Raw genomic sequence first — 24,106 nt, forward strand, 5'->3', positions numbered from 1 at the left:
AGGAGTAATAAAACAAAAAAATTTATTTCTATTCAAGTCAAGACATTCAATTCCTTAAAAACAAACCTACGGAAACAACAAAAACTCCCCAGAACCAGAGCAGCTCAGAAAAGTGTCTGCCTAAATAGTAGGGTCTTGTAGTCAGTCAGCAAAGCAGACTCATGGAGCTGGGCCAAAGGTCACATGCCCCCTTACCACAGGCCTCTCCGCACGGGAGGCCTGCAGGGGCCCCGGGGGGTCGCAGCAAAGGCGCTGCATTGGCCTTGCCCCAAACAGCTCTGCACTGGGAAGACAATGCCCACGCACCTCCTCCAGGGAGACGACCGAGTCGTTGTGGAGGTTGGGGAGCCGAATGACAGTGTCGCCATGCTCAGCCCCGGCCTCTGCCTGGATGGCCGCGGAGCTCTGGAGCATCTCCGTGCAGATGTCATAGTTCTCCAGGGCCTGCTCCATGTCCCCCTGGCCGGAGGAAGAGTAGAGGACAGGGTGAAGGAAGAGGACTCGCTGCTATGCCAGGGCCTCACCTCCCGACCCCCGAGCCTGCAGGCACAGGCAGGACAGTTTCATCAATTTCTGCCAGACCCTGGAAAGGGGCCTGATGCACAGCAGGGCTCAGTGAATATTTGTGGAATGGACGGACGGACAGATGGATGGACAAACAAACAGACAAATGAATTCACATCACAACTCTGAGGTATCATTACCTCACGTTACAGGTAAGGACACTTAAGACACTTGAGTGAGGCTGAGCATCTTGTTCAAAAAGCATGATAATATGTCCTAACCAGTTTGGTTCAGCATCAGCCTGCGGACTGAAGGGTCCCAGGTTCGATTTCGGTCAAGGACATGTACCTTGGTTGCGGGCACATCCCCAGTGGGAGGTATACAGGAGGCAGTTGATCGATGTTTCTCTCTCATCGATGTTTCTAACTCTCTATCCCTCTCTCTTCCTCTCTGTAAAAAAGTCAATGAAATATATATTTTTAAAAAAGGTACGCTAATAAATGCAGGATTACAAGCTAGTCCTGTCCTAATTCCAGAACTGACCATGCACTCTGCTGCTCATGCCACCACAGTGCACAGGTCCCGCCATACGCAAAGGGCTGGGGAGCAGCCAGCCACTGGCCTTCCAGACCAGGCTCCTAAGCTGCTCTCTCTCGAAAGCTCTGAAGCCGCCCCGCGCTTGCTCAGGCTTTCCCAGGGAAGCACAAACAAAGGGTCCAGACCCCGAGGCAACCCTGAGTGAGCTGTATCCTGCTGTGCTGCTGTGCTTTACAGACTGGAGCTACCCTGGGATTCCCACGATGCTGAAAACCCCCACCAGCCCCCACTTCCTCAAGCTGAGCCCGGCAGGGGCCACACATGTGCACATGCACGTCCTCAAGGAGGCATCCAGCCCTCCCATCCCTCTGGTGCCAGGGCAGGCTCCCCAGGCAGCCGAGCACAGAACCAACCTGCAATGCCAGGAACCGCGCCTTCAGCCAATACACGCGGACCACAAACTCCAGCCAGCCATCCTCAAACAGGTCCCGCTGAGATGAGGCAAATGACATCTGCAGGAGGTCCCCCAGGAAGTGGGTTCCCGGGAAATCAGGCCCAAACCTGCCATTCGCCCCACCAGCAGCAGGGCAGTTCCGAGGAGACACTGAAAAGTCAGACAGGACAAGTCAACATCACATGCAGGTCCAGGCGCCCTTCTGCCCCCAGAACTCTCCCTCTGCCCTCGCTCTGCAGGGAAATTACTGGGACACGGAAATTGTCACGTGATAACCTGGGAACATTAGGCTCTCACTTCCTTTCATCCCAAGGAAGAGAAAAGTGGGTAGGTGGCTCCCTCTGGTGGTGAGTTTCTGCTAACACTCCTTGGCCGAGACCTGGATCCTTCCAGGCCTGACAAGCCCACCCAGGACATGTGCCCATTGCAGACTCGTAGATTCAAGTCTGACTTCTACGACGACTCGGCTCCCCACGCCCAGGCCTGCTGATTGCTCAGAGTCCGGAACGCTCCGGCCACAGGAAACAGCGCTCCTACCCGAGGCGCTTCTGCCCTTGCTCAGCAGCCACTGGTCCAGCTGCAGCTCCATGCAGCAGAGAGACATCAGCATCATGCCCTGCGGGACAGGCGCCAAGATGTCAGGGACAGGCACAGAGTCGCCAAAGGGTGAGAATGGGACAAGCTAAACTAAAATTTACTTTAACTTAAAAACCCACTATTCTACCTTCTTCCCATTTAGTACGTGGTCATCAGCGGCGACCTGCCAAGACACAGAAGGGAGCATGTGGACCTACACGGGGCATAAACCTGGGAGGAGCCAGGAAACCAGTCTTCAGTCCTGAGGGACTAGGCCATGACGGGCCGCTCTGTCGCCTGCCCAGTGCTGGGCCAGCTGCTGTATCCACTCAACCCTTAAAGGGACCGGGGTCAGCCCTGGTCAGTTTGGTTCAGCAGTTAGAGTGCTGGCCCTTGGACTGAAAGGTTGCGGGTTCGATTCCGGTTAAGGCACATTACTAGATTGCAGGCTCGATCCCTGACCTCGTGCAGGAGGCAACCAATCAATGTGTCTTTCTTACATCGATGTTTCTCTCTCTCCCCCTCTCTTCTACTCTCTCTAAAAATCAATGGAAATATCCTCAGTGAGGACAAACAAAACAAGAGTCTGCAGGTCAGAGTACCGCTCTCCAGCACAAAAGGAAGTGTCACGGCAGAGGCTGCCCAACCTGCAGTGCCCTGGTCAGAAGTATGACCAGCCAGGCAGGACCTGGAGGTTCCCAGCCTCTTCCCCCACCGGGAGAGGGGGCCAAGCACACTGGGTCCCCAGGAGCCCTGGGAGGCACCGAGGGGAGGAGCCTGCGGTATGGAGTGCTGTGGGCAGGTGGATGGCGTGGCTCGGCCCCCACTAAGACCCCATCACTCGCCTCGGCAGCCCTACTCAGCCTCTGCACTTAGGTTTCTCAGTAACCGCCCCTGGAACCCCAAATACAGCCAAGCCTTCACTTCCCAGCCTCTCTACACCACCCTGCCACCAGCCCAGGCTGGGCCAGCCCTAGGAGTCCTCCCCGTCTCACCCCTCACCCCGCATTCAGTTCATCCTGGCAGCTCTGCGTCCAGAACCCCCACCCCCTGCCGCCGCTGCCATGGTTCCCTGAGCAACAGCCCCTGAGAACCTGTGCCCACGCTCCCATGTTACCCTCACTCAGCTACCCGATCTCTCTCGGCACAAACCAGGCTCCATGCTTTCCTGCTTCAAACCCCCGGGGCCCACATTCCAGCCCCAGAAGCCAGTGCAGCTCCACAGGCTCCACAGCCCACTCCCCAGAAGGCCCAGCCTGACAAGCCCGGCCCTGGGCAGCCCGCCGCCCACCTTGATGTGCTTGTTGCTGCAGTCCCGCAGCAGCGGGTTGGGCAGGCTGGTGCTGTGCCTCCGCCAGCTGTGGTAGATGCTGAGCACCACCTCCGCCAGCCCAGGCGGCCACCTCAGCAGGAACTTGTGGCCCATGGCCTTCAGGTAGCGCATCATCAGCTCCAGGAGGCCCCCATTGGTCAGGTTCTCCAGCAGGAACGTGTGCACGTCCTGCCGCTCTGCCGGGAGGGAGACAGGCCTGCCTTGAATAAAGGCCCTCTGTGCCCGGGCCTCCCATGTTCCCAGGCCTCTCTGAACCTCCAGGTCTGAGGTGGGCACTAAAGGGTCAGCCTCCAAGTGCTGCCATGCACACTAGCAAGACTGCACACAGAAAACACGGAGCCTGCTGCCTGGCACCACGATGCCCTCCAGAGTGGGGTCGGCCAGACTGACCGCAGAGCCACCTGGGTTCACCTGAGCCCACGCCCTCAGGAAGCAGTCGAGTGTGAGCAAGGACAGACCTCCCACTGCCATGGCGCTCAGGCCCAGACCAGTCCAGGCGCCCCTTGACCACACTTCATCCAGACCCAATCTCCCAGGAGAAGACCTGGCCAGGCCGAGGGTGGAGGAGGAAGCTCCCACAGGGCACGGTCCGGGGACTCCTACCAGATTCCGTGAACGTGGCCGCGTCCAAGGACAGCCGCTGAGGCCCCGAGCTCGGGCAGCTCTCCAGCTTGGCTTCTGCCTGCACCTCGTAGCTGTGGAAGGGGTCGTCTTCCTCCTCGGGGTCCAGCTTCCTCAGCCTGCAGGACACCCCCGTCACAGAACCACGCCAACGTCCACCCTGAGTTCTTGCCAAGCAGAAGCAGCAGCCCCGGCCCGCGAAAGCGGTGTGAGTGCACAGGACGCGAGTGCATGGCCTCCAGCTCCGGAAGCCACTCATCTCTGAGGCCCCGGAAGTGCCTTCCAAGTCCTGCTCCCTGCCCTCAGGAAGCTCCAAGCAAGAGAACAAGAAACACCGAGAGCCCAACCCAGGGAGAGCTCTGCCTTGGCCACTGGCAGGATGTCATGGGGAAGCAGGAGATGCTGCAGTGGAGGAGAAACGCGGGTGGGCAGGCAGAAGTTGGTGCCTGCAAATCTGAGAAGGCGTGACTGTACCTGGGCGGCAAGAACTTGAGCAGAAGCTCCTGGAAGTCGACCTTCTCCTCTTTTTTGCACTTGGTGTTCCGGACGCGGGCAGACCGCCGTTTCGCTGTCTCCCCGTTCTCTTCCGGGATCTTCTTCCGCTTCACGCCCTTCCGAGCTTTATCTCCTGCAGACAGGTCGCCTGCACAGAGAGCACACGCAGTCACATGGGCTGCGTGTCCCTCAGTCTCCCCCATGAGAAGAGGGTCCCTGAGGAGCAGCCCCCAGAGCAGACGGAGACTCCCCTGGGGTCCAGGGCCTCTTGCTTAAACCTCAGACCAGGAGATGAGCAGGATGTGTCCCTCTGAGAGACCCAAACAGCCAGCAAACTAGGTCTCCCCAAAGTCAGCCCCGGGGGTGCTCACCCAGGGGGACCCCGGACTCCAGCAGGCTGGGGCTGTGCAGCGGGAAGCTGGCTGTGGCCACAGGGGAGCAGGAGAGCACAGGCTCCGCCACGATCACGGAGGAGCTGGCACTGACGGGGCTGGGCTGCACCACGCTGATAGGCGCCGCCACCGCCGAGGACACTGGGTGCTGGCTGAGGTCCTGGTAGTCAGACAGGTCCACCCTTTTGCCGAGGCTGGGCCGCGGCGGCTCGCAGGTGGTGAGGTGGTTGTACATGGCCAGCAGGCTCTCTCCCAGACACTTCCAGCTGCAGAGAGACAGCTCAGTGGTCAGCACCACCTCCCAGGTACTCGAGCACAGGGCCAGTTGGCCTTGGAGCAGCGGCAGAGTGGCCCCAGGGCTGCACCTCCCAAGGGCAGGGAGAGCTGTCATGGTTTATTGTCGTGACTGACAAAATCTTGAGTCTAACACAGCTGAGGAGCTGCCGAGCTGCAGTGACTTGATGTGAGTGACATACCCAGAACCAGAGAGGAAGGAGCCCGATTCCAGGGTGCATCACCTGAGAACTGCCCTCTCGCAACCTGGGACCCCTCCGGGGATGTTGGAGAGCCGGTTTCAGCCGGATCCCCATACCCACAGGCCAGCCAGAGGGACCGCCCCAGTGCACGAATCCATGCACCAGGCCTCTTGTAAAAATATATTTAAAAAAAGAATGGCATCAGAAAAGAGGGACTGACTGGGCCTACCTGGAGAGGCCCCACTACTTCTTATGGGTCCAAAAGTCGCCTACTCGCCTCCAGCCACTGCCAATACGCCCCAGCTCCACCCACGCCATAGCCTGGAGCCAGGCTCACTCTGTACAGGACCCACCAGCGACCCAGCACCCCAGACGCACGGCCACCTACGTGAGAAAGGGGGTGGGCTGCACCAGCTTCAGGTCCGGCTCCTCCTCCCGCACCACCAGCGCCTGCCTCTTCTTCCGCAGCCCTAGGGCCTCGTCAATGATGGCCTGCGCCTCAGCCGCGCTCACCGACACGTCATGGATGGACATGTCACTGACAGCACAGCACATGAGACAGGGAGGAATTTCAATGTCACACACCAGAGCGAAGCTGACACTTTACAGGCAGGGATGCAGCTAAGTGACCACCCTCTAATCCATATTAATTCTTCCTACAAATAGAATAACCACTGGAGTCTGGCCTCCGAAGGCAGTAATTAGCATTCAGAATGACCACACATACTAGTCGTGACAAATACCTTTTGTTCCTTCTGGATGTCAGAAAAGCCACAGGAAAATCAAATCTTGCTCTTTAATTATTTTTAAAGAATTTAACCAGACCATCCTGCCCATCCCAACAAGAAGTCATCAGCTAGCCAAGCTCGCCGCAGTCTATGCCATGGACTCTATGGTGTCTCCACAGACACTCTGTGCCTGCAGTGGCCCCGCAGGACCGGCCCTCCCGCCTGGACTGAGGACAGATGTGAACCAGAGACAGTCTGACAAGGGATAGACTGAGCTAAACAACCCCCCTCCACCAGCTGAGTTCCCGGCCCAGGAAACACCAGCGGGCGGAGGAGCTGGCGCAGGAGAGGGAGGCAGCCAGAGCGTGGACAGCTGCTGAGAGGCGGCCTGAGAACTGAACGTGAAGGAGGAGTGACAGCACAACACGTGGAGAAGTGGGAAGACGGCGTTCAGGTGAGAGCAAGTGCGATCGGGGTGCAGGGACAGGGCAGAGCACTGGGCCAGGCCTAGAACCGCCCAGGGACCTGACAGCTCTCCTCCCGGGCAATGCTATCGAGCATGGCTTTTGTCCTGGAGGCAAGGCAGGGATGGTATAGAGTCAGAGGTATGTCTGTGACAGTGAACTTGGGCAGCCAGAGAAGAGCTGGCAATGCCAGGAGCTGGCGGGGAAGAGGGGCGGGGAGGAGCCAGCAGCCAGCGAGGAGGCATGCTGAGCTGGGCGCGCAGCTGAGGAGCACACAGGCAGAACACACCGGTCCCAGGTGCGGATGAAGGAAAGAGGTGCAGGGCCTGTCCCCCAGGAGATGAGCACGCTCCTCATTCAGCAGCTACTGCGGAGGGAAAGAGGGGGTGCAGCCCAGGAAGGCACGAGGCCGGACCTACCATTTCAGGAACATCCGGAGGGAGTCTTTCCGGAGACAGGGCTGCTCCTCAAATATCTTCTCCTTGAGGACCAGGCCTTTGCTGTAGCGGCAGTCTTTCTCCAGCGCCTTGCAGATGAAGTACAGGCACGCTGCAGACACAGAGACAGTTAGGACACTGATGCGCACCCTGAAGCGCCACCTGCCAGGTGCTGACGGGAACAGGTTCCTGCTCTGGAATCGAAGACAAGCACAGCGATCACGAGACCCCATTTTAACTGACTCAACCAGGAAGTATTTCTAAAAAGAACGCTCCTGGGACTGGCCTGCAGCACACTGGCCAGCCTGCAGAGCGCCCTGGAGCCACCCTCTACTCTGGCCGCGGAGCACACGGGGAGCCTGCCACCTGGGAGGCCCAGAGCCCCCAAGGCCAGAGCACTAGGCAGTGCCTGCTTCAGGGCCATCCGTGCCAGGGGCAGTGCCCTCTGCGGAGCCGCGGGCAAGGCTGAGACCAGGGAGCTGAAGCAACGGGAGGCAGGCGGGGGTTCTGTCCGCAGAGATCGCCCAGGAGCCCTGATGCCCTGCAGAGGCAGTGACTCTCTGGCACCAGATAAGCCCAGCTGCAGCTGCCAGGCCGCCTGTCAGCAAGTCCCAGGAGCAGGCCCTGGCACCGAAGGGCACATGCAGGGATGAAAGGAGGCGAGCAGAGGTAAACTCTCCGAGAGCATGTGACTCACTCTAACGCACTCAATAAATCTCCACTGAGTACGACAGACAGCAGAACAGAGCAGACACATAGACATCTCCGTTCTCCCCATAGGCAGGCAGAGACCTTCAGAGACCTTCCTCTTCCCCAGCCGCCCTCCCTCCACTGTCCCCAACACACAGCGCCTGGGAGAAAGGGTCACAGCCCGACTCACTGGTGTAGTCGCTGAGGGTGTACAGGACAGTGATGAGGTTGTCCAGGCAGGGCCAGTGGTCGGGGTTGCACCGCAGCCCCTCTTCAAAAGCATGGCGAGCCAGGGGCACCCGCAGGAGCCTCAGGGCCACGTGTCCGATCTTATACCAGAGGTTGACATCCGTGGAGTCCAGCATGACAGCCTGGGAGCGGCACAAGCAGAGGACGCATACACCCTCCGTCAGCCTCTCCCTGAGCAGCTGCCTGCGGTGAGGGAGGGGCAGCGCCGGCCTAGCCACTCACACTACCAGGAGCATGACCAACAGAAACCACAGGGGCCAATTTACCGAGTTCAGAACATATGCTTTTTAAAAAATGTTTTCATTGGTTTTTAGAGAGAGGGAGGGAGGAAGAGAGAAAGATAGAAACATCATCGATCCACTGCTGCCTGCACAGCCCCTACTAGGGATTGAGCCCGTAACCTGGGCATGTGCCCTGACTAAGACTCAAACTGGTGACCTCTTGGTTCATGGGTTGACACTCAACCACTGAGCCACACTGGCCAGGCCCAGAACATACTCCTGATATATCTTGTCACTCTGTATATCTCACCTATTTGACAGAAGTAAAAGAAGTAAAACTGAAAGACATAACCGCTCTAGCCGGTGTGGCTCAGTGGACAGAGTGTCGGCCCTCGGACTGAAGGGCCCAGGCTCAGTCCCAGTCCAGGGCACACACCGTGGCTGTGGGCTTCATCCCCAGCCCTGGTTGTGGCACGTGTAGGAGGGAACCAATTGACGTGTCTCTGTCACTCTCTCTCTCTCCCTCCCTTTCACCTTCCATCCCTCCCTCTGTCCCTTCCCTTCTCTCTGAAAATCAATAGACAAATATCTTCCGGAGGGGATTAACAAATAAATAAATTCTTTGCAGTCAATGAGACCACAACCTCACCCCGCCCACCAAGACTTTCACCGCCAACGCCGCACCTCCAGGTAGAACTCCATGGCTGTCTCCAGGTCCTCGCGCTGGGCGGCCAGCTGGGCCAGGTTCTTGTATGTGGAATATTTCAGCATCAGCCCCGGGTGCTTCAAGCCTTCTTTCTCATCGCCCGAGGAGACTGCCTGGGAACACACACAGCAACACAGGGACACTGGGCCTTACGGCCACAGGCAGGCAGCAGGCACACACCCACAGGGCTGCCGGCGGCTGAGGGGCAGACAGGGGAAACCCTGTGTCCAAGGTCACCCAGCCAAGGGGTTGGGGGCAGGGCAGCCAGGATGCCTGGCTCCCGGGCCTGCCTCCTGGCCTGGGGGCACCTCACCTCCCGCAGCAGGCGCGCCTCCAGCAGCTCATGGTAGGCCTTGGCGGACTCCTCAAACTGGTCATGTTTTTGCAGGTCCAGGGCCTTGTGATACAAGGCAAAAGCCTCTGCTTCCTGCAAGCAAAGACAGTGACGTTTTCCCGTAGGACAAAGGTCTTTTTTATGCCAAACACGTATGTAGCCAGGGCTGAAGACAAGGCCCTGTTAACTGCCCGCTGTACCCTCTGTGGTGAAAGCAGTCCTGACACGCCCACCTCCCAGACCTCACCCCCTCCAGCCCCAGGAAGGACACAGCTGAGTGATGAAAAATGGGCCACTGGCGTGGCTGGCACACCTGGGCCTCCTTCGTCTGGGTCTTGTGGCTTTTGAAGCTCCCTTCATGGTCATCCTCCACCGTGGAGCTGGCATTGAGGGCTGCGATGCGAATCTGGAGACAGAGGTGAAGGAAAGGAGAGCTGCGTTTACATGAGATGTCGCTGTCTTTTCCACAACCCACTGTGAATACAGCTCTGCTCCATAGCCGATTCTGCTTGATAGCTATGGCCTCTCAGAATGTGGGCAGCAAAGAGTGAGAGGTCACCCGTAAAAAGTAAATAAAAAGTGTTAGAGGGACACTGTAATACTTTCAACAATGGAGATAAAATTTAAAAAAAAAAAGTGTTAGCTAGGACAAGGGTCTCAAGGTCTACTCGAGGTTGTTCTTACTAAATGCTGTCATTGCTAAATGTTAAACTGTAGCAGAGTATTTTGCAGACCAGCTATAAACTGAATCAGCTTGACAGGATCTCAGCTCATAAATGTAGCCAGCTGCCAAAAACGTGTAACTAGCTGCCCAGACAGTGCACAGGCACTGCTCCACCTCCCGTGGAGCTCCAGACAGGACTCCTGCGTCCTGGTGGCCAGAGCACCGCATGCAGTGAGCCTTGAAGTCAGTCACAGAAGAACCAGACCGGGTCTGGGGTCACACCATCTGTCAGGGAGCATGTCCTGGGTACAATCCACTGCGAAAGGATCACAGCCGGGGACACCCAGCCACGACCCAGCGCAGAGGAAGACCCAGGACTGGAATGACAGGTCCCAACAGAATGGGTTAACTTTGCCCTTTCCAGCAACCAGGTGAGGCCTGCAAACCACCTCAACAGAAGGTCAAGCAGCCACACCCTCCAATGTCTCCGACAGCCAGGAGGAAGGCCGCCCACAGGGACAGCCAGGAGGTCCACTCAGAAAGCCCCTCCCCCCGGAGCAGAGAAGCCAACGAACACCGGCGCCAGGAGAACAGCCAGCACCTGTCCTCACCATGCTCGGAGCTTCAGCTGCAGCTTCCCATCACCTGCGGAGGCCGCCGTCCACCAGTCTCCTGGACAGAGCACAAAGGACAGAGAGGGCCCCTGAAGAGCCAAGAGTGTCACAATGCAGGGCCCACCGGGAACCAGCCCCCACGGCCTCCCCGGATCCGGGCACTCAGGCTGGTGACCAATGGCCTGGGGAGGGCTGAGTGTGCTGCCACATAGGGAGCCCCTCGGCCCCTTGGCCCTCGGCGTGAGTACATGCCCTGCCAGGCAAGGCACCAAGTGCCAGGACAGGAAGAGTGAGACCAACTCCTGCCCCAGGCCTCACTGCCCAGCAGAGGCAATTGATCTATAGACAATTTTTTTTTCAAAAGGTGACTAAAATAAAGAGAAACAAGGTACCCTCTAGCAGTAAAGAGGAACAATTCATTCAAAGGGATCGTGACAGGTTGAGTGGCGTGAACTTGTGTTAGCCTCGCGGAGGGAGCACATGGCAGGGAGGACAGGGGCCAACAAGTGAGGGCCAACAAGGGGCCTGACCACGGCCTGCGTGGCTCAGCAGCTGAGCGTGGACCTATGAACCAGGAGGTCACAGTGCGATTCCTGGTCAGGGCACAGGCCCGGGTTGCAGGCTTGATCCCCAGTGGGGGCGTGCAGGAGGCCGCCCATCAATGATTCTCTCTCATCATTGATGCTTCTATCTCCCTCTTGCTCTCCCTTCCTGTCTGAAATGAGTAAAACTATATTTCAAAAAATAAAATAAATATACTACTATTTTTAAAAATATATTTTATTGATTTTTTACAGAGAGGAAGGGAAAGATATAGAGAGTTAGAAACGTCGATGAGAGAGAAACATCGACCAACTGCCTCCTGCACACCCCCTACCGGGGATGTGCCCGCAACCAATGTACATGCCCTTGACCGGAATCGAACCTGAGACCTTTCAGTCCGCAGACCGACGCTCTACCACTGAGCCAAACCGGTTTCGGCTAAATAAAAATACTACTATTATAAGTCAAATTACTATGCTGTATGCCTTAAACTTACATAGTGCTATAGATTAATTGTATATCAATAAAACTGGAAACTTTTTTACTATTTTTTTAAATCAGAAAAAGTCAAAAGACAGCTGATAAATTGGCAGAATATTTGCAAGTTAAACCAATATTCCTAATATATGAAGAGCTCTTAAAAACTTAGAAACACGGCATTATTCACAATAGCCAAGAGGTTAAAGCAACCCAAGTGTCTATTGACAGATGAATGGATAAATAAAATATTATTCAACCTTAAAAAGGAAACATATTCTGACATATGCTACAACATGGATGAAACTTTCATTATGTTAAGTGAAACAAGCCATTCACAAAAAGACAAAATTATACTAATCTCTTTACATGAGGCACTTAGAATAGGCAAATTCATAACGACAGAAAGTAGAACGGTGGTTGCCAGGGGCTGGAGAAGGAAGGATGGGAGTCAGTGTCTAACGGAGACAGAGTTTTCATTTCGGAAGATAAAGCTCAGGAGATTGGTGGTGGTGGTGGTGGTGGCAGCGGCGGCACGACAGGGTGAAGGTGCTTAATACCACGGAGCTGTGCACTTAGAAAATAGTTAAAATGGCACATTTCAAGTTAAGCATACTTTACAATTTAAAAAAATGTTTTTATTAATTTCAGAGAGAGGAAGAAGGAGAGAAACATCAATGATGAGAATCATTGATTGGCTGCCTCCTGCACGCCCCCTACTGGGCACCAAGCTTGAAGCCTGGGCATGTGCCCTGATCTGACCAGGAATGGAACCCTGACCTCCTGTTTCAATGAGTCCACGCTCAACCACTGGGCCACATCGGCCCGGCATACTTTATCACAATTTTGAATATATATATATATATTTTTTATTGATTTTTTACAGAGAGGAGGAGAGAGGGATAGAGAGCTAGAAACGTTGATGAGAGAGAAACATCGACCAGCTGCCTCTTGCACAACCCCTAAGGGGGATGTGCCCGCAACCAATGTACATGCCCTTGACCGGAATCGAACATGGGACCTTTCAGTCCGCAGACTGATGCTCTACCACTAAGCCAAACCGGTTTCGGCACTTTACCACAATTTTGGGGGGAAAAAGAGGGGGGGGGGGGGGCCTGAGGGAAGACAAACAAAAACCTGATAGAAAAATGGGGAAAATATATTAGCAAACAATGCACCAAAAAAGACATACAACCGGCTCTCAAACGTACACATTAACTAGAGAAATAAAACTGAACAGCACCGGGACACCCCTCATCCATCCCAGGGGCAGCAGCGCCCTCTGCTGGGGAGGCTGCGGGGAAGCAGGGCTCGCTCTCTCCCTGTGGGTGGAATGCAACTCCGCCCAAGCCCTCAGGAGGGGGAACCTGACAAAATCACAAAAGCAGCTTCCAACCCAGCCATCCCACTCCCTGCAGATGTGCCTCCAGCAGCGGGAAAATACAAATGGCACGCGCACTGCACCACTGTCACTGCAAGACACAGAAAACGACCTCACTGGCCACAGCCGGTGGAGTGGATGCATGCCCTAGGCCAGTGGTCGGCAAACTCACTAGTCCACAGCGACTGAAATTTCTCTGGAGAGCCACATTTTTTAAACTGAAACTTCTTCCAACGCCACTTCTTCAACATAGACTCGCCCGGGCCGCGGTCTTTTGTGGAAGAGCCACAGTCAAGGGGCCAAAGAGAGCCGCATGTGGCTCGCGAGCCGCAGTTTGCTGACCACGGCCCTAGACTACAGCCACACCATGACGTCAGAGATGCTACTACGAGTGTAAAACTTAAGGAGGCCCTAGGCGGTCCAGGGTTCGATTCCCGTCAGGGGATCTGTCCGGATGGCGAGCTCGATCCCCAGTAGGGGGCGTGCAGGAGGCAGCCCGTCAGTTATTCTCTCTCATCACTGATGTTTCTCTCTCTTTCTCTCTTCCTCTCTGAAATCAGCAAAAATATTTTTTTTGGGGGAAAAAAAATGAATGAGGGCATGCGAATAGCAGCATTATTCATAATAACCGAAACGTGGAAACAAACCTAATGTCAAATGATGTCAAATGATGTCGACTACAGATCAAGGAACATGAGGTCTATCAAAACGACCGAGTATGAGCCGGCGATCAAAGGGAATGAACTGCTGCTGCCGGGGGTGAAGCCAAGAAAGCAATAAACTCGCTGAAAGAAAGCCGGTCTCGGGCCACGTGGTCTGTGACCCCATTTGTAGGAAATGCTCGGGATGGGAGAAATCTATTCAGTTTATCTTTATATTTGCCACGAAAGTGTGCCAACCTCCAACGAAACCGTTCTCGGGATATTTCGGTTCCGACCACAGACGTGGGTTCCGGCCGCCCCGCGGTGATGACCTGCAGTGACCCCGGCCCCCGGGAGGGAAGCGGTGCGGACACCGGCGAGCGCCCCCACCCCGCCGGCCTCAGTTTCCACCCCGGCTCCCGCGCGGACAGCACTCACCTCGCGGGTGCGGCGCCGGGGAAGAGAGAGGACGCCGGCCGGGGGTTCCTCAGCAGAGGCCGAATCAACGGTGGCGCCGGCTGTGGTCACAGGGAACCACTCCCGCGGCCGGAGCCCGTCCGAGGCCCCCTCAGGGCGGCGGTCGGAGCCGGGACCCGGCCCGCGAGGCAGCCGACAGCTCCGGCCTCGTCGCTCCCGCGCTCCGGCCTCTGCTTCCTCCGCTGAGGGGGGCGCCGGGGCTGCCCGCGAGCCCCTCGCGCCCGCACCGGCCTCGGCCCGCGCCGCCGCCCCTCAGGTTCGCGCCGCCGCCGCCGCCCTCGGCTCCGGAGAGCCGCACCCCACCCCCGGGGCCGCCCCGAGACGCGCCGCCTGAGGATTCACCGGGCGTCTCCACGGCAACCGCCTCTCCGCCCGGACCCCCGCGCCGGCCAGCCGCTCGCGCGCGCCTGACAACAAGGAGCACGCCCATTGGCTGCGCCGCCGGCTCGGCCAGCCAATCAGCGAGGGCGCCCGCGCCGCGCGCCCGCCGACGGGCTGGTTAAAAGCCGGCAGGTGGCGGCGCCGCTCGCAGCTCCCGGGGGTCGCCTGCTCGCGGGGGGGACCCTCGGCGCCACCATTTGCAAAAACTTGGAGGCGCCGAGCTCGGGGCCTGGCCCCGGCGGTCGCTAACTGGCGGGAGGTATTCCTGTTACCACCTGGCGCAGGTGTTCCGAGTGCGGTTCCGTGGTGAAGCGCCCACCTAGGAACCAGGAGGTCACGGTTCGATCCCCGGCCAGGGCACAGGCCCCGGTTGCAGGCTCGGACCCGGTAGGAGGTATGCAGGATGCAGCGGATCCATGCTTCAGTTATCGTTGATGTTCCTCTCTCTCTCCCCCTCTCCCTTCCTCTCGGAAATAAAAATAAAATAATAAAATAAAATGAAAGCAACAGAAACTTGGAACACTTATGAAGGAGCCAGGGGAGGACCCGCATTCCCCTTACCTGTCCTCTCTTCTGAGAAGGAGCGGAAGCCCCCAAAATAGATACAATCAACTATTGAAGCAGAAGGAAAAAAGAAACCAAGATCCGGTAAAGGAGCACTCAGGGAGGGAGTCACAGAATTTCAGAGCCCGAAAAGGGTCAGGTGGAAGGGTGCCTGACAAGATCTCGGGCTGAGGAGCTGAGCGTGTGGGGAGGGCTTCACGCTGGTTGAAATGCACAGCCCCGTGAGTCCAGCAAGAATTACTTCCACAGGAATGAACGCCAGGCTTTCTCTTCGGCACCCAAAGACAGTAAAGGCATGAGGAATTCAGAGTCAGTTCAGTACAATAAAGTTTTACCGATATCCAGGATTTACAAAAATAATGAAGTCACCAACCTTTTTTTAAAAAATTCCTTTATTGATTGATTTTAGAGGGCAGAGAGAAACATCCCTTTGTTGTTCCACTTATTTATGCATTCTTTTTAAATTTTTTTAAAAATTTTTCTTAATTTCAGAGAGGAAGAAAGAGGGAGAAACAATGAGAGAGAATCATGGATTGGCTGCCTCCTCCACACCCCCCACTGGGGGTGTGGAGGAGGCAGCCAATCGGTTGAGCCAGCAACCCAGTTGAACCTGGTACCCTTTAGTCCGCAGGTCAATGCTCCATCCACTGAGCCAAACCAGGTAGGGCTATGCAATCTTGCTGGAGAAGGGGAAGGAGCCAGTCCCACACACACCCCTCACCCCACCCCCTGCAGAAAACAGATGACATCACTCTCACCAGAGTGGTGCTAAGAGATTTAAGGTGGAGAGACCAAATAGGAGGCTGCTATTTCAGCCTTATGGTTCCGACAAGGGTTAGGCCTGAATCCCTCCTTGGGCACTTCACTCATTCACTCACACTCAACCTGTGTTCCCTGAGCCCATCTTGGAAGCAAGAATCCCGTGCAGGTAGAAGGAATGAGTCCAGAAAGAATCCCGTGCAGGTAGAAGGAATGAGTCCAGAAACAGCTGGACAGGTTGCTAAGGGAAGGAACTCCAAGCTCTAGCTTTATATATATTGATTTCAGAGAGGAAGGAAGACGGAGAGAAACATCAACGATGAGAATCATTGATTGGCTACCTCCTGCACGCCCCATACTGGGGATGGAGCCAGCAACCACGCATGTGCCCTTGACCAGAATCGAACCTGGGACCCTTCAGTCCACAGGCCGACGTTCTATCCACTGAGCCAAACCGGCTAGGTCCCATCTTCCAATTTGAGCAGCCTACATACAATCCATGAAACAGCGATCCTGACGGTAGAAACCACCCCATCGCATAAGCCCACCCCACTGCTCTGGATGAGCAGAAGGCCTTGGTCAGGAAAGGAAGCCATGTTTGAAAGACGAAGCTCTCTTCCTTTATTTGGCAGGAGGGCGGGGAAGAGGAAGATTGTGAGGTCACAGGCACGGCTGCGGGTGGGGGTGCCGGAAGCTGGTAGCCACCAGGCCCTCCCTCTGGCCAGGAGGCCTCTCGGGAAGAGGCGGCCAGCTCACCGGTGCCCCGATGCACTCTGTGCCAATCACAAAAACGTCATCACCGTCCCTTTCTTGCCGATCTGCCAGGGCTCCAGGGGGAAAAAGCGGATAAGTATCCTTCAGGGGACAGAGCAAAGAGATGTCATCAGTCCTTGGCCAAGGCCTCATATTCCAAGACCCCTGGGCATCCCCACCCCGGGGGCCCCCGCCAGGCTGCCCTAGCCCCCAGGTAGACGCTGCAAGCTGCTCGCCTCAGTATGTTCTCCCTCCAGGGGCGGGATGGTGGCTGCGGGGCAGCTGGCTCACCCAGAGCTCACTCCCAGCCAGAACTTCCTTCCGTTCCCCCCACTCTGCAAAGGGGGGCCCACACAGGGAGCCCCTGGGCAAGGTGAGGCATTTGCTTGTGGCCCCCACACACACACCACCCCCCTTAGGAGGGGCCCTCCGTGGGTCCCGGCCCCTACGCACCGGTCCTGGCCCAGCGGCAGCTCCTTCGTGAGGAACTCGAAGAACCGGGCGCTGTGGTCCCGGTTCTGCTCCGCCGTGCCCACCACGCCGATGGAGGAGACCGTCAGCTGCGCGCAGGGCTCGGCCGAGCCGCCCACCGCCATGGCCAGGCCGGGCCGCACCGTCGCGTTCACGCGCTGCGGGGGACACGAGAGGGTTTTCACCGGCGCCGGCGGCGCGGGCCGGGCTCGCGGGGCGCATCCCGCGGGGTCAGGGCAGGGGGTTTGGGCCGAGGTCCTCGGAGGTCACATCGGTGTCACGGCCGGGGAGGGCGACACTGAGCGGACGGGGTAAAGGGGGGCGGCGGGGGCGTGCGGAGCGGGAGCTCAGCGCTCCGGGGGGCCCTGGGAGGCGGGGTCGCTACGGGGGAGTCCCCAGCCCCGGGGAGCTCGCCGGCCCCGGGCCCCGGACCACGCTCACGTCCTCGGGCTTGGCCAGGATGGCGGCGGCGGCCGCGCAGAGCCGCTTCTCCAGCCCCGCGGGCACGCGGGCGGCGGACAGGTTGGTGTCCAGCTCCAGGAAGGGCATGGCGAGCGGGGACGTGTGCGCGGCGCCCGCGGGGCCAGGCTGAGCGGCCCGCGGGGCGGTCCCCCGGCCCCCGCTGGGGGGCGGGGCGGGGCGGGGCGGGGCGCCGGGAAGCGGGCTCCTCATTGGCTCGGCGGGCACGCAGCGCCTCCCCATTGGCTGCCTAGGCTGCACCGCCCGCCTCAGCAAAAAAAAAAAAACCTTTGTGGACTCTGACCCAGATTTCCGGAAGTCCTTTTTTTTTTTATATATATATATATTTTATTGATTTTTTTACAGAGAGGAAGAGAGAGGGATAGAGAGAAACATCAATGAGAGAGAATCATTGATCAGTTGCCTCTTGCACATCCACTGGGGATGTGCCCGCAACCAAGGTACATGCATGCCCTTGACCGGAATCGAACCAGGGACCTTTCAGTCCGCAGGCCTATGCTTTATCCACTGAGCCAAACCGGTTTCGGCCAGAAGTCCTTTTTCTTAAAGTTTTGTGTGTTTTTTTTAATAGATTGGTCTTGCCGAAACCGGTTTGGCTCAGTGGATAGAGCCTCAGCCTGCGGACTGAAGGGTCCCCGGTTCGATTCCTGTCAAGAGCATGTACCTTGGTTGCAGGCACATCCCCAATAGGGGGCGTGCAAGAGGCAGCAGATTGATGATTCTCATGTGATGTTTCTAACTCTCCCTTCCTCTCTGTAAAAAATCAATAACATATTTTTAAATAAATAAAATTTGTTAATGCGTTGCCACCACTTCAAAGTTAGGCAACTTCATGCTCAGTATGAGAACTTGCACTGCTCGTGGTCAGGAGACCCGGTGACACGTGGGGGTAACACATGGCGCTGGGTCAGGAGGCTCCGGTCAGCGTGTCCTGGAGCGCCTGTAGCAGCTTTGCTGCAGTGAGGAACCGTCCAGCAGGGGGTGGGAGCCAGGTCCCAGGAGAATTACCGGCAATGTTTACGGTACCTTCTTCATTCTCACCCGACTACGACATGCTTTTTTAGAGAGAAACGCCAGTGTGCGAGGGAAACATTGGTTGCCTCCCGCACGCACCTGACCAGGAATGGGACCCACAGCCTGGGCATGTGACCAGGCTGGGAATGGAACCGTGGCCAGGGCTACGGTACCTTATGTTTTGTAGGCAAAACAGAGGGTGTTCTTTAAAACATGGACATCTGTTGGCGTGACTAACCAGGTACTATCGTGTTTCGAAAATATAACTGAGCCACACTTGTTCAATAGTTGAGAGTCGATTTATGAACCAAGAGATCATGATTCAATTTCCGGTCAAGGGCACGTGCCCGGGTGGCCGGCTTGATCCCCAGCGGGAGGCATGCAGGAGGCAGCCCATTCATGGTTCTCATCGTTGATGTTTCTCCCTCTCCCTTCCTCTCTGCAATCAGTAAAAATATATCTTTAAAAAATAGTGAGTAAAGCTTATTCCAGAGGTCTCGAGCAAGTTGGAGTGGAGGGGGCAGGAGTGGAGTAAGAAGACGGACAAAAGGAGGAACGTGGGGCTGATGCGTGGCGGGACCTCGGGAACAGAGACTTCGGAGTGTCTTGCTTAAGGCCAAGGGGAGAGGCGACGCCATCTCTTTATTTCGACAACAGCCTCCATCCTCGGCGGCGGGCCCGCCCCTCCTCACTACAACAAAACCTCCACCAGGGGCTTCAGCTGGTCCTTCATGGCGGTGTCCACTGGCGGCAGGTCCCTGGCCTTCAGGACCACCTCGTGGGCCTCCTGGAAGAGGCCTGCCCCGACCTCCTCCTCCACACGCTGCTGCCAGGCAGCCAGCTTGGGGCGGGTTTGGAAGACAGAGCAGCCCGCGCTGACCGGCTGTGGGGAGAGGGAGCTGTGAGACTGCGTGATCCGGCTTAGGGACCCCCCAGGTGGACTTTCCCTCCTCTGCCCCATGCGTGATAGGCTGGGGTCCCCTCCCAGGAGACACTGAGAAAGCCCTCGATGTCCCTGCAGGGTGGGCTTTTAAAGCCCCATTTCACAGATGTGGAGACTGAGGCGTAGAGAAGGAAGCACACGCCCTGGGTCCCCAGCCAGGAAGGGCAGCATGAGCTAGAAAACTGGCTCCCTCCTGGGCACTCCCTGCCCCATGGGTCATGCTCCCCCTCTCCCCGCACTCACATGCATCAGCTCAGTGATGGCCACCAAGTCTGCCACCGAGATGCGGGGACCTGCCAGGAAGTCATCGTCCTTAAGGAACTTGTCCTCAAGCAGCTGCAGGCACCTCTCCAGCTCGGCCATAGTAGCTGCCAATGCCTCGGGGGGCACCCGTTCACCAAGGAACTGAGGGAGCATCATCTGGTGGGGGGCAGGAGGAGGGCTGAGGATCTGCCCCAAGCCCAGCCTAGCTTCTCCTTGCTCCCGCCGCCCCCTTCCACGCATAACCACCACCCCGTGCCCAGGCCTCATTTCCCCCCTCACACAGGGCCAGCCTTCACCCTCCCTGGATGCTCACAGAGCCACTGGCAGGGCCCTCTGCAACCCCAGGTTGCCCGCCCCTTCTCGCTGCATCGAGCCTGCCATGGCTCCCACTGCCCTCCACACAAAGGCCTCAGCAGCGCAGCCGCCACCACTCCCTCACCTCCACCTCTTCCCCACCCGGACTCCTGACATGGCAGGGCGCCTGGCTATGGCTCAGAGCTCATTCCTGACCAGTGTGCTCGGTGCAGCCTGAGACTCGGCACGGCCAGTGAGCTCCCAGGCGATGCTGGTGCTCCTGGGCTGCGGACCAGCCTTTTGAGGAGCAAAGGTCTACACTCGCTCATTGACCTCTCTCGGTTCTGCACAGAAAGGCTCCGGCCCTGTCTGGCTTGAGTGGGATCCTCTCCCAGCCCCAGGAGCTCAAAGAGGACTCTCTTTCTTAAATATATCTTTATCGATTTCAGAGAGGAAGGGGGAAGGGATTAGAGTAACATCCATGATGAGAGAGAATCATGGATTGGTTGCCTCCTGCACACCCCCTCACTGGGGATGGAGCCCACATACTGGGCCTGGGCCCTGACCGGGAATCGAACCGTGAGCTCCTGATTCATAGGTCGATGGTGAGCCACGGCGGCCGGGCTAAACAGGATGTTTTAAAACAGAAGGCGCCACCGAAACTGGTTTGGCTCAGTGGATAGAGCGTCAGCCTGCGGACTGAAAGGTCCCAGGTTCGATTCCGGTCAAGGGCATGGACCTTGGTTGGGGTCACATCCCCAGTGGGTGGTGTGCAGGAGGCAGCTGGTGGATGTTCCTCTCTCATCGATGTTTCTATTACAGCTCTCTGTCCCTCTCCCTTCCTCTCTGTAAAAAAAAACAATAAAATATATTTTAAAAATAAACAGCAGGCACCATGCCCTGAGGACCCGGGGAGGGCCCCTGCCCCAGGCTCACCTTCTGCCACAGGACCATGGAGCAGCTTCTGCGCAGGGACGTGTGCTGCCATGCCAAGTACTCGTCCACACGGGCGCAGGCCTGCAGGTCCTGGGGGTACCAGTGGTCAGGGGCCTCATACTTCCGGCTGAGATACAGCAGGATGGCCACGCTGGGGGGGACAGCAGGGGCGGGGGATGCGTCCCAGTTACTCTTCCGCTCCTCGCCCGGGGCCAGGCCCTGGACGGGACAGGCCTCGGCTCCTGGCATGTGTTTCCCCATCCCCATGGTGCAGAGTGGGAATGTGAGGCTCAGAGAGGTTAGGTGATTTCCCCAGGTCACACAGCGCTATACTGAGCTACCTCATCCTCTGAACAAAGGGCACAAAGTAAAAAAACAAAAACGCTAAGGGATTTCAGAAGGTGGGGGGGGGGGGTGTGCTCAGAGAAAGCTTCCCCAAAAACGGGGGCACCAGATGGGCCCTAAGGGTGAGAGCAACTCACCCAGCACCCAGCACCCAGCACCCAGTACCACTCCCCAGCAGAGTCAAAGCACGGACACAACAGGAGCAATGCCAGATGCCCTCCCAGCCCTGGCATCTCTCCATCCTGGTGCTGGCACAGTTGTCCCAGGCTATCGGCAGTGGGCACACAGGGGCTGGCCAGCCCCCCACGGCCATGCACCTCTCGGCCAGGGTGAAGTCCCCATCCTTCAAGACGGGCACCTTCCGCAGGGGGTTCACCTGGATGAATTCCTGGCTGCAGTGCTGACCTGTGGAGAGAGCGGGAGGCAGCGGGCAGAACCCTGAGCCCTCCGAGGCCTCTGGCCATGCCCACCCACATCCAGGATATCTCTCTCTCTCTCTCTCTCTCTCTCTCTCTCTCTCTCTTTTAACATATTTTATTGATTTTTTACAGAGAGGAAAGGAGAGAGATAGAGTTAGAAACATTGATGAGAGAGTCATCGATCAGCTGCCTCCTGCACACCTCCCACTGGGGAAGCGCCCGCAACCAAGGCACATGCCCTTGACCGAAATCAAACCCGGGACCCTTCAGTCTGCAGGCTGACACTCTATCCACTGAGCCAAACCGGTCTCGGCTTTTATATACATACATATATATATATATATATATATATATATACACACATACATATATATATATATAATTATTTATATAAATATATATTTATATAAATATATATATTTATATTTATTTATATATTTTTAATTTATTTCAGAGAGGGAGGAACATCAATGATCAGAGCGAATCATCGACCAGCTGCTTCTTACACCCCTCCCCCGCCCCCCCCATTGAGCCGGACCAGGAATTGAACCGGGACCTCCCTTGTCACCTTTGAGCAGCTCCACGATGCGCAGCTCGAAGGGGACGCCGATCTTCTTGGCGAAGATGTAGACGGCGCGGCAGGGCTGCGACAGCAGGTCCAGGTAGAGCTCCAGGCCCATGGCGGCGGGCGGACCGCAGAGGGGGAGGCGGACCCCGGAGGCCGGGCCGGGACCAGAACCGCCGGCTGCAACCGCCAGAGCCGCGCCCGCCACGCCCCCGCGCCCATTGGCTGGCTCGGACACCTGCGGGCCAATCAGCGGCGCCGCATCTCCCCCTTCTCCCCGGGGGGTCTGAGCTGGGGTCCCCGGCCCGGGTCACACCCCTTCTCTGGACCTCCATGGCCGCCTGTCGAACGGACAGGGGGCAGCGGGGTGATAACGGGAAACGGGACGCGAAGGGCCCCCAGCACTGACCCCGGGCCCGGGGGAGGCCGAGAGAGGAAGGAAGTCAGGGTCGCTGAGAACACTAGGGAGGAGAGAAAAGGGGGCGCAGTGCCAGGGGTAGGCTGGGGCGGGTGGGCCTGCTCTCTGCAGAGGCCTAACCCCCATTCCGAGGATTAGCGGTGCACCTTACCCTCCAGCTCATCCCTCCGGAGGGCAGAGCCCTGTGGGTTCATGTGGGGTTTGCAGGGGCCCCAGGCCTTCCCCGCTGTGACCCCATGGCTGTAACGGCGGTTCTCTAAGAGCACCTTCCAGTTAAGAAGGCTGCCCGCCCCGCCCGCGTGGCTCCCTGGTTGACCCATGACCCACAGGCCCGGGTTGTGGGCTCCATCCTCAGTGGACTGTGAACAGGAAGCAGCAGATCGATGTTTCTTTCTCTCTCCCTCTCCCTTCCTCTCTGAAATCAATATTTTTGGGGGGCCAAAACCGGTTTGGCTCAGTGGATAGAGCGTCGGCCTGCGGACTGAAGGGTCCCGGGTTCGATTCCGGTCAAGGGCATGTATTTTGGTTCCGGGCACATCCCCAGTGGGTGGTGTGCAGGAGGCAGCTGATTGGTGTTTCTAGCTCTCTATCCCTCTCCCTTCCTCTCTGTAAAAAAATCAATAAAATATATTTTAAAATATATATATTTTGGGGGGAGGAGGGGGGAGAAGACTGCCCCCAAACCCAAGAAAGCCACCTGGGAGGAGGATCAACCACTGGAAATTTTGAGAATAGCTTGGCCTCCCGGGTCCCCCAAGCTCCCCAGTTAAGGAAGCCCTACCCCCTCTAGCCCCTCTTCCAGGCTGCGGGGAGCCTGTCCTCCACCCCTATCGGGGGCCACCCCTCTCCACCAGTCACCTTTGACTGGGTCACTGCAATATCCAATCTCCCTGCCTCCTCCTTGGCCACCGTCCAGTCCACACCCCCCTCCCCCAGCAGCCAGAATATTCTTCTGAAATACAGCCTGAGCACACCATTGCTGCTCACGGCTCAGGAGCCTCGCTGTGGCAGTGAAGCTCTGAGTGCCCGAGTCCTGACCACGTAACAGAGTGAGATGCTCAGTCTCTCTCGCACTCCATCTTGTCCCAGCCTGGCTTGCCCCCCGCCCTGCAGGCTGACACCGTCTGCCCAGTCTTGCGTGTAGACACGCCAGCCGTCAGAGGAATTCTGCCTGAGGTTTGAGTTCTGCAAAGACAGCTTCTCCCGTGTCCCCTTTTCTGGGCATAAAAGCAGCCTGAACTCTGCCCGTGGGTAAGATGGACTCCCCTGTTCTCAGCCGGCGCCTTTCCCGAACTCCAAACCCTAACCAACTTCGAGGGTGGGCCTCTGGAGGCATCAGGCTCGCGAACTCTGGACCGGCAGCCACCAGGAGGGCTGCGATTCAGATTTTGCCCTCCCCGGACCGGTTCCTTGGGACAGACACAGGGCTCATGACATACACTATTTGGTGCCAAAGGGCAACGTCCCGGGAGGCCGGCCCAGCCAA

At 57.3% G+C, this 24,106-nt stretch overlaps 3 protein-coding genes across 7 annotated transcripts in view; all 3 read right to left on the reverse strand.

The window, feature by feature from the left end:
* The window catches only part of CABIN1 (calcineurin binding protein 1), a 60,576-nt gene extending 46,165 nt beyond the window's left edge, over positions 1 to 14,411 (reverse strand). For 2 of the 4 annotated variants that reach the window (XM_045576106.1, XM_045576104.1), the window contains exons 1-15: positions 13,976 to 14,408; positions 10,493 to 10,553; positions 9,531 to 9,623; positions 9,197 to 9,310; positions 8,862 to 8,996; positions 7,898 to 8,078; positions 7,000 to 7,129; positions 5,777 to 5,926; positions 4,892 to 5,178; positions 4,500 to 4,668; positions 4,008 to 4,144; positions 3,363 to 3,580; positions 2,033 to 2,111; positions 1,455 to 1,645; positions 307 to 459 (exon numbers count right to left, since the gene is read on the reverse strand). In XM_045576106.1, the coding sequence (XP_045432062.1) occupies positions 307 to 459; positions 1,455 to 1,645; positions 2,033 to 2,111; positions 3,363 to 3,580; positions 4,008 to 4,144; positions 4,500 to 4,668; positions 4,892 to 5,178; positions 5,777 to 5,926; positions 7,000 to 7,129; positions 7,898 to 8,078; positions 8,862 to 8,996; positions 9,197 to 9,310; positions 9,531 to 9,623; positions 10,493 to 10,495 (2,040 nt within the window). In that variant the 5' untranslated portion in view covers positions 10,496 to 10,553; positions 13,976 to 14,408. Of the gene's footprint in view, positions 1 to 306; positions 460 to 1,454; positions 1,646 to 2,032; positions 2,112 to 3,362; positions 3,581 to 4,007; positions 4,145 to 4,499; positions 4,669 to 4,891; positions 5,179 to 5,776; positions 5,927 to 6,999; positions 7,130 to 7,897; positions 8,079 to 8,861; positions 8,997 to 9,196; positions 9,311 to 9,530; positions 9,624 to 10,492; positions 10,554 to 13,543; positions 13,564 to 13,975 lie in introns of those variants that run through there. The other 2 variants (XM_045576105.1, XM_045576107.1) reach the window with 2 other exon arrangements.
* A 1,904-nt stretch (positions 14,412 to 16,315) lies between these two features.
* On the reverse strand, positions 16,316 to 17,553 carry DDT (D-dopachrome tautomerase). The gene is made up of 3 exons (XM_036422930.2): positions 17,384 to 17,553; positions 16,925 to 17,100; positions 16,316 to 16,573 (listed from the first exon to the last, which is right to left on the reverse strand). Exons 1-3 carry the CDS (start codon positions 17,489 to 17,491, stop codon positions 16,501 to 16,503), a joined length of 357 nt encoding a protein of 118 aa, XP_036278823.1. The 5' UTR covers positions 17,492 to 17,553; the 3' UTR covers positions 16,316 to 16,500.
* Positions 17,554 to 18,647: 1,094 nt separating this feature from the next.
* On the reverse strand, positions 18,648 to 23,031 carry LOC118710423 (glutathione S-transferase theta-3-like). 2 transcript variants are annotated; one of them, XM_045576112.1, is made up of 5 exons: positions 22,206 to 23,031; positions 21,536 to 21,623; positions 20,874 to 21,024; positions 19,623 to 19,799; positions 18,648 to 19,335 (listed from the first exon to the last, which is right to left on the reverse strand). In XM_045576112.1, exons 1-5 carry the CDS (start codon positions 22,315 to 22,317, stop codon positions 18,718 to 18,720), a joined length of 1,146 nt encoding a protein of 381 aa, XP_045432068.1. In that variant the 5' UTR covers positions 22,318 to 23,031; the 3' UTR covers positions 18,648 to 18,717. The 2 variants fall into 2 exon arrangements, with proteins under 2 accessions (XP_045432068.1, XP_036278822.1); XM_036422929.2 differs by having other exon boundaries at positions 18,904 to 19,319; positions 22,206 to 22,689.
* Between the last annotated feature and the right edge of the window lie 1,075 nt (positions 23,032 to 24,106).

The sequence above is a fragment of the Pipistrellus kuhlii genome, unplaced genomic scaffold (assembly GCF_014108245.1).
Source record: "Pipistrellus kuhlii isolate mPipKuh1 unplaced genomic scaffold, mPipKuh1.p scaffold_m20_p_74, whole genome shotgun sequence".
NCBI classification, from domain to species: Eukaryota; Metazoa; Chordata; class Mammalia; order Chiroptera; family Vespertilionidae; genus Pipistrellus; species Pipistrellus kuhlii.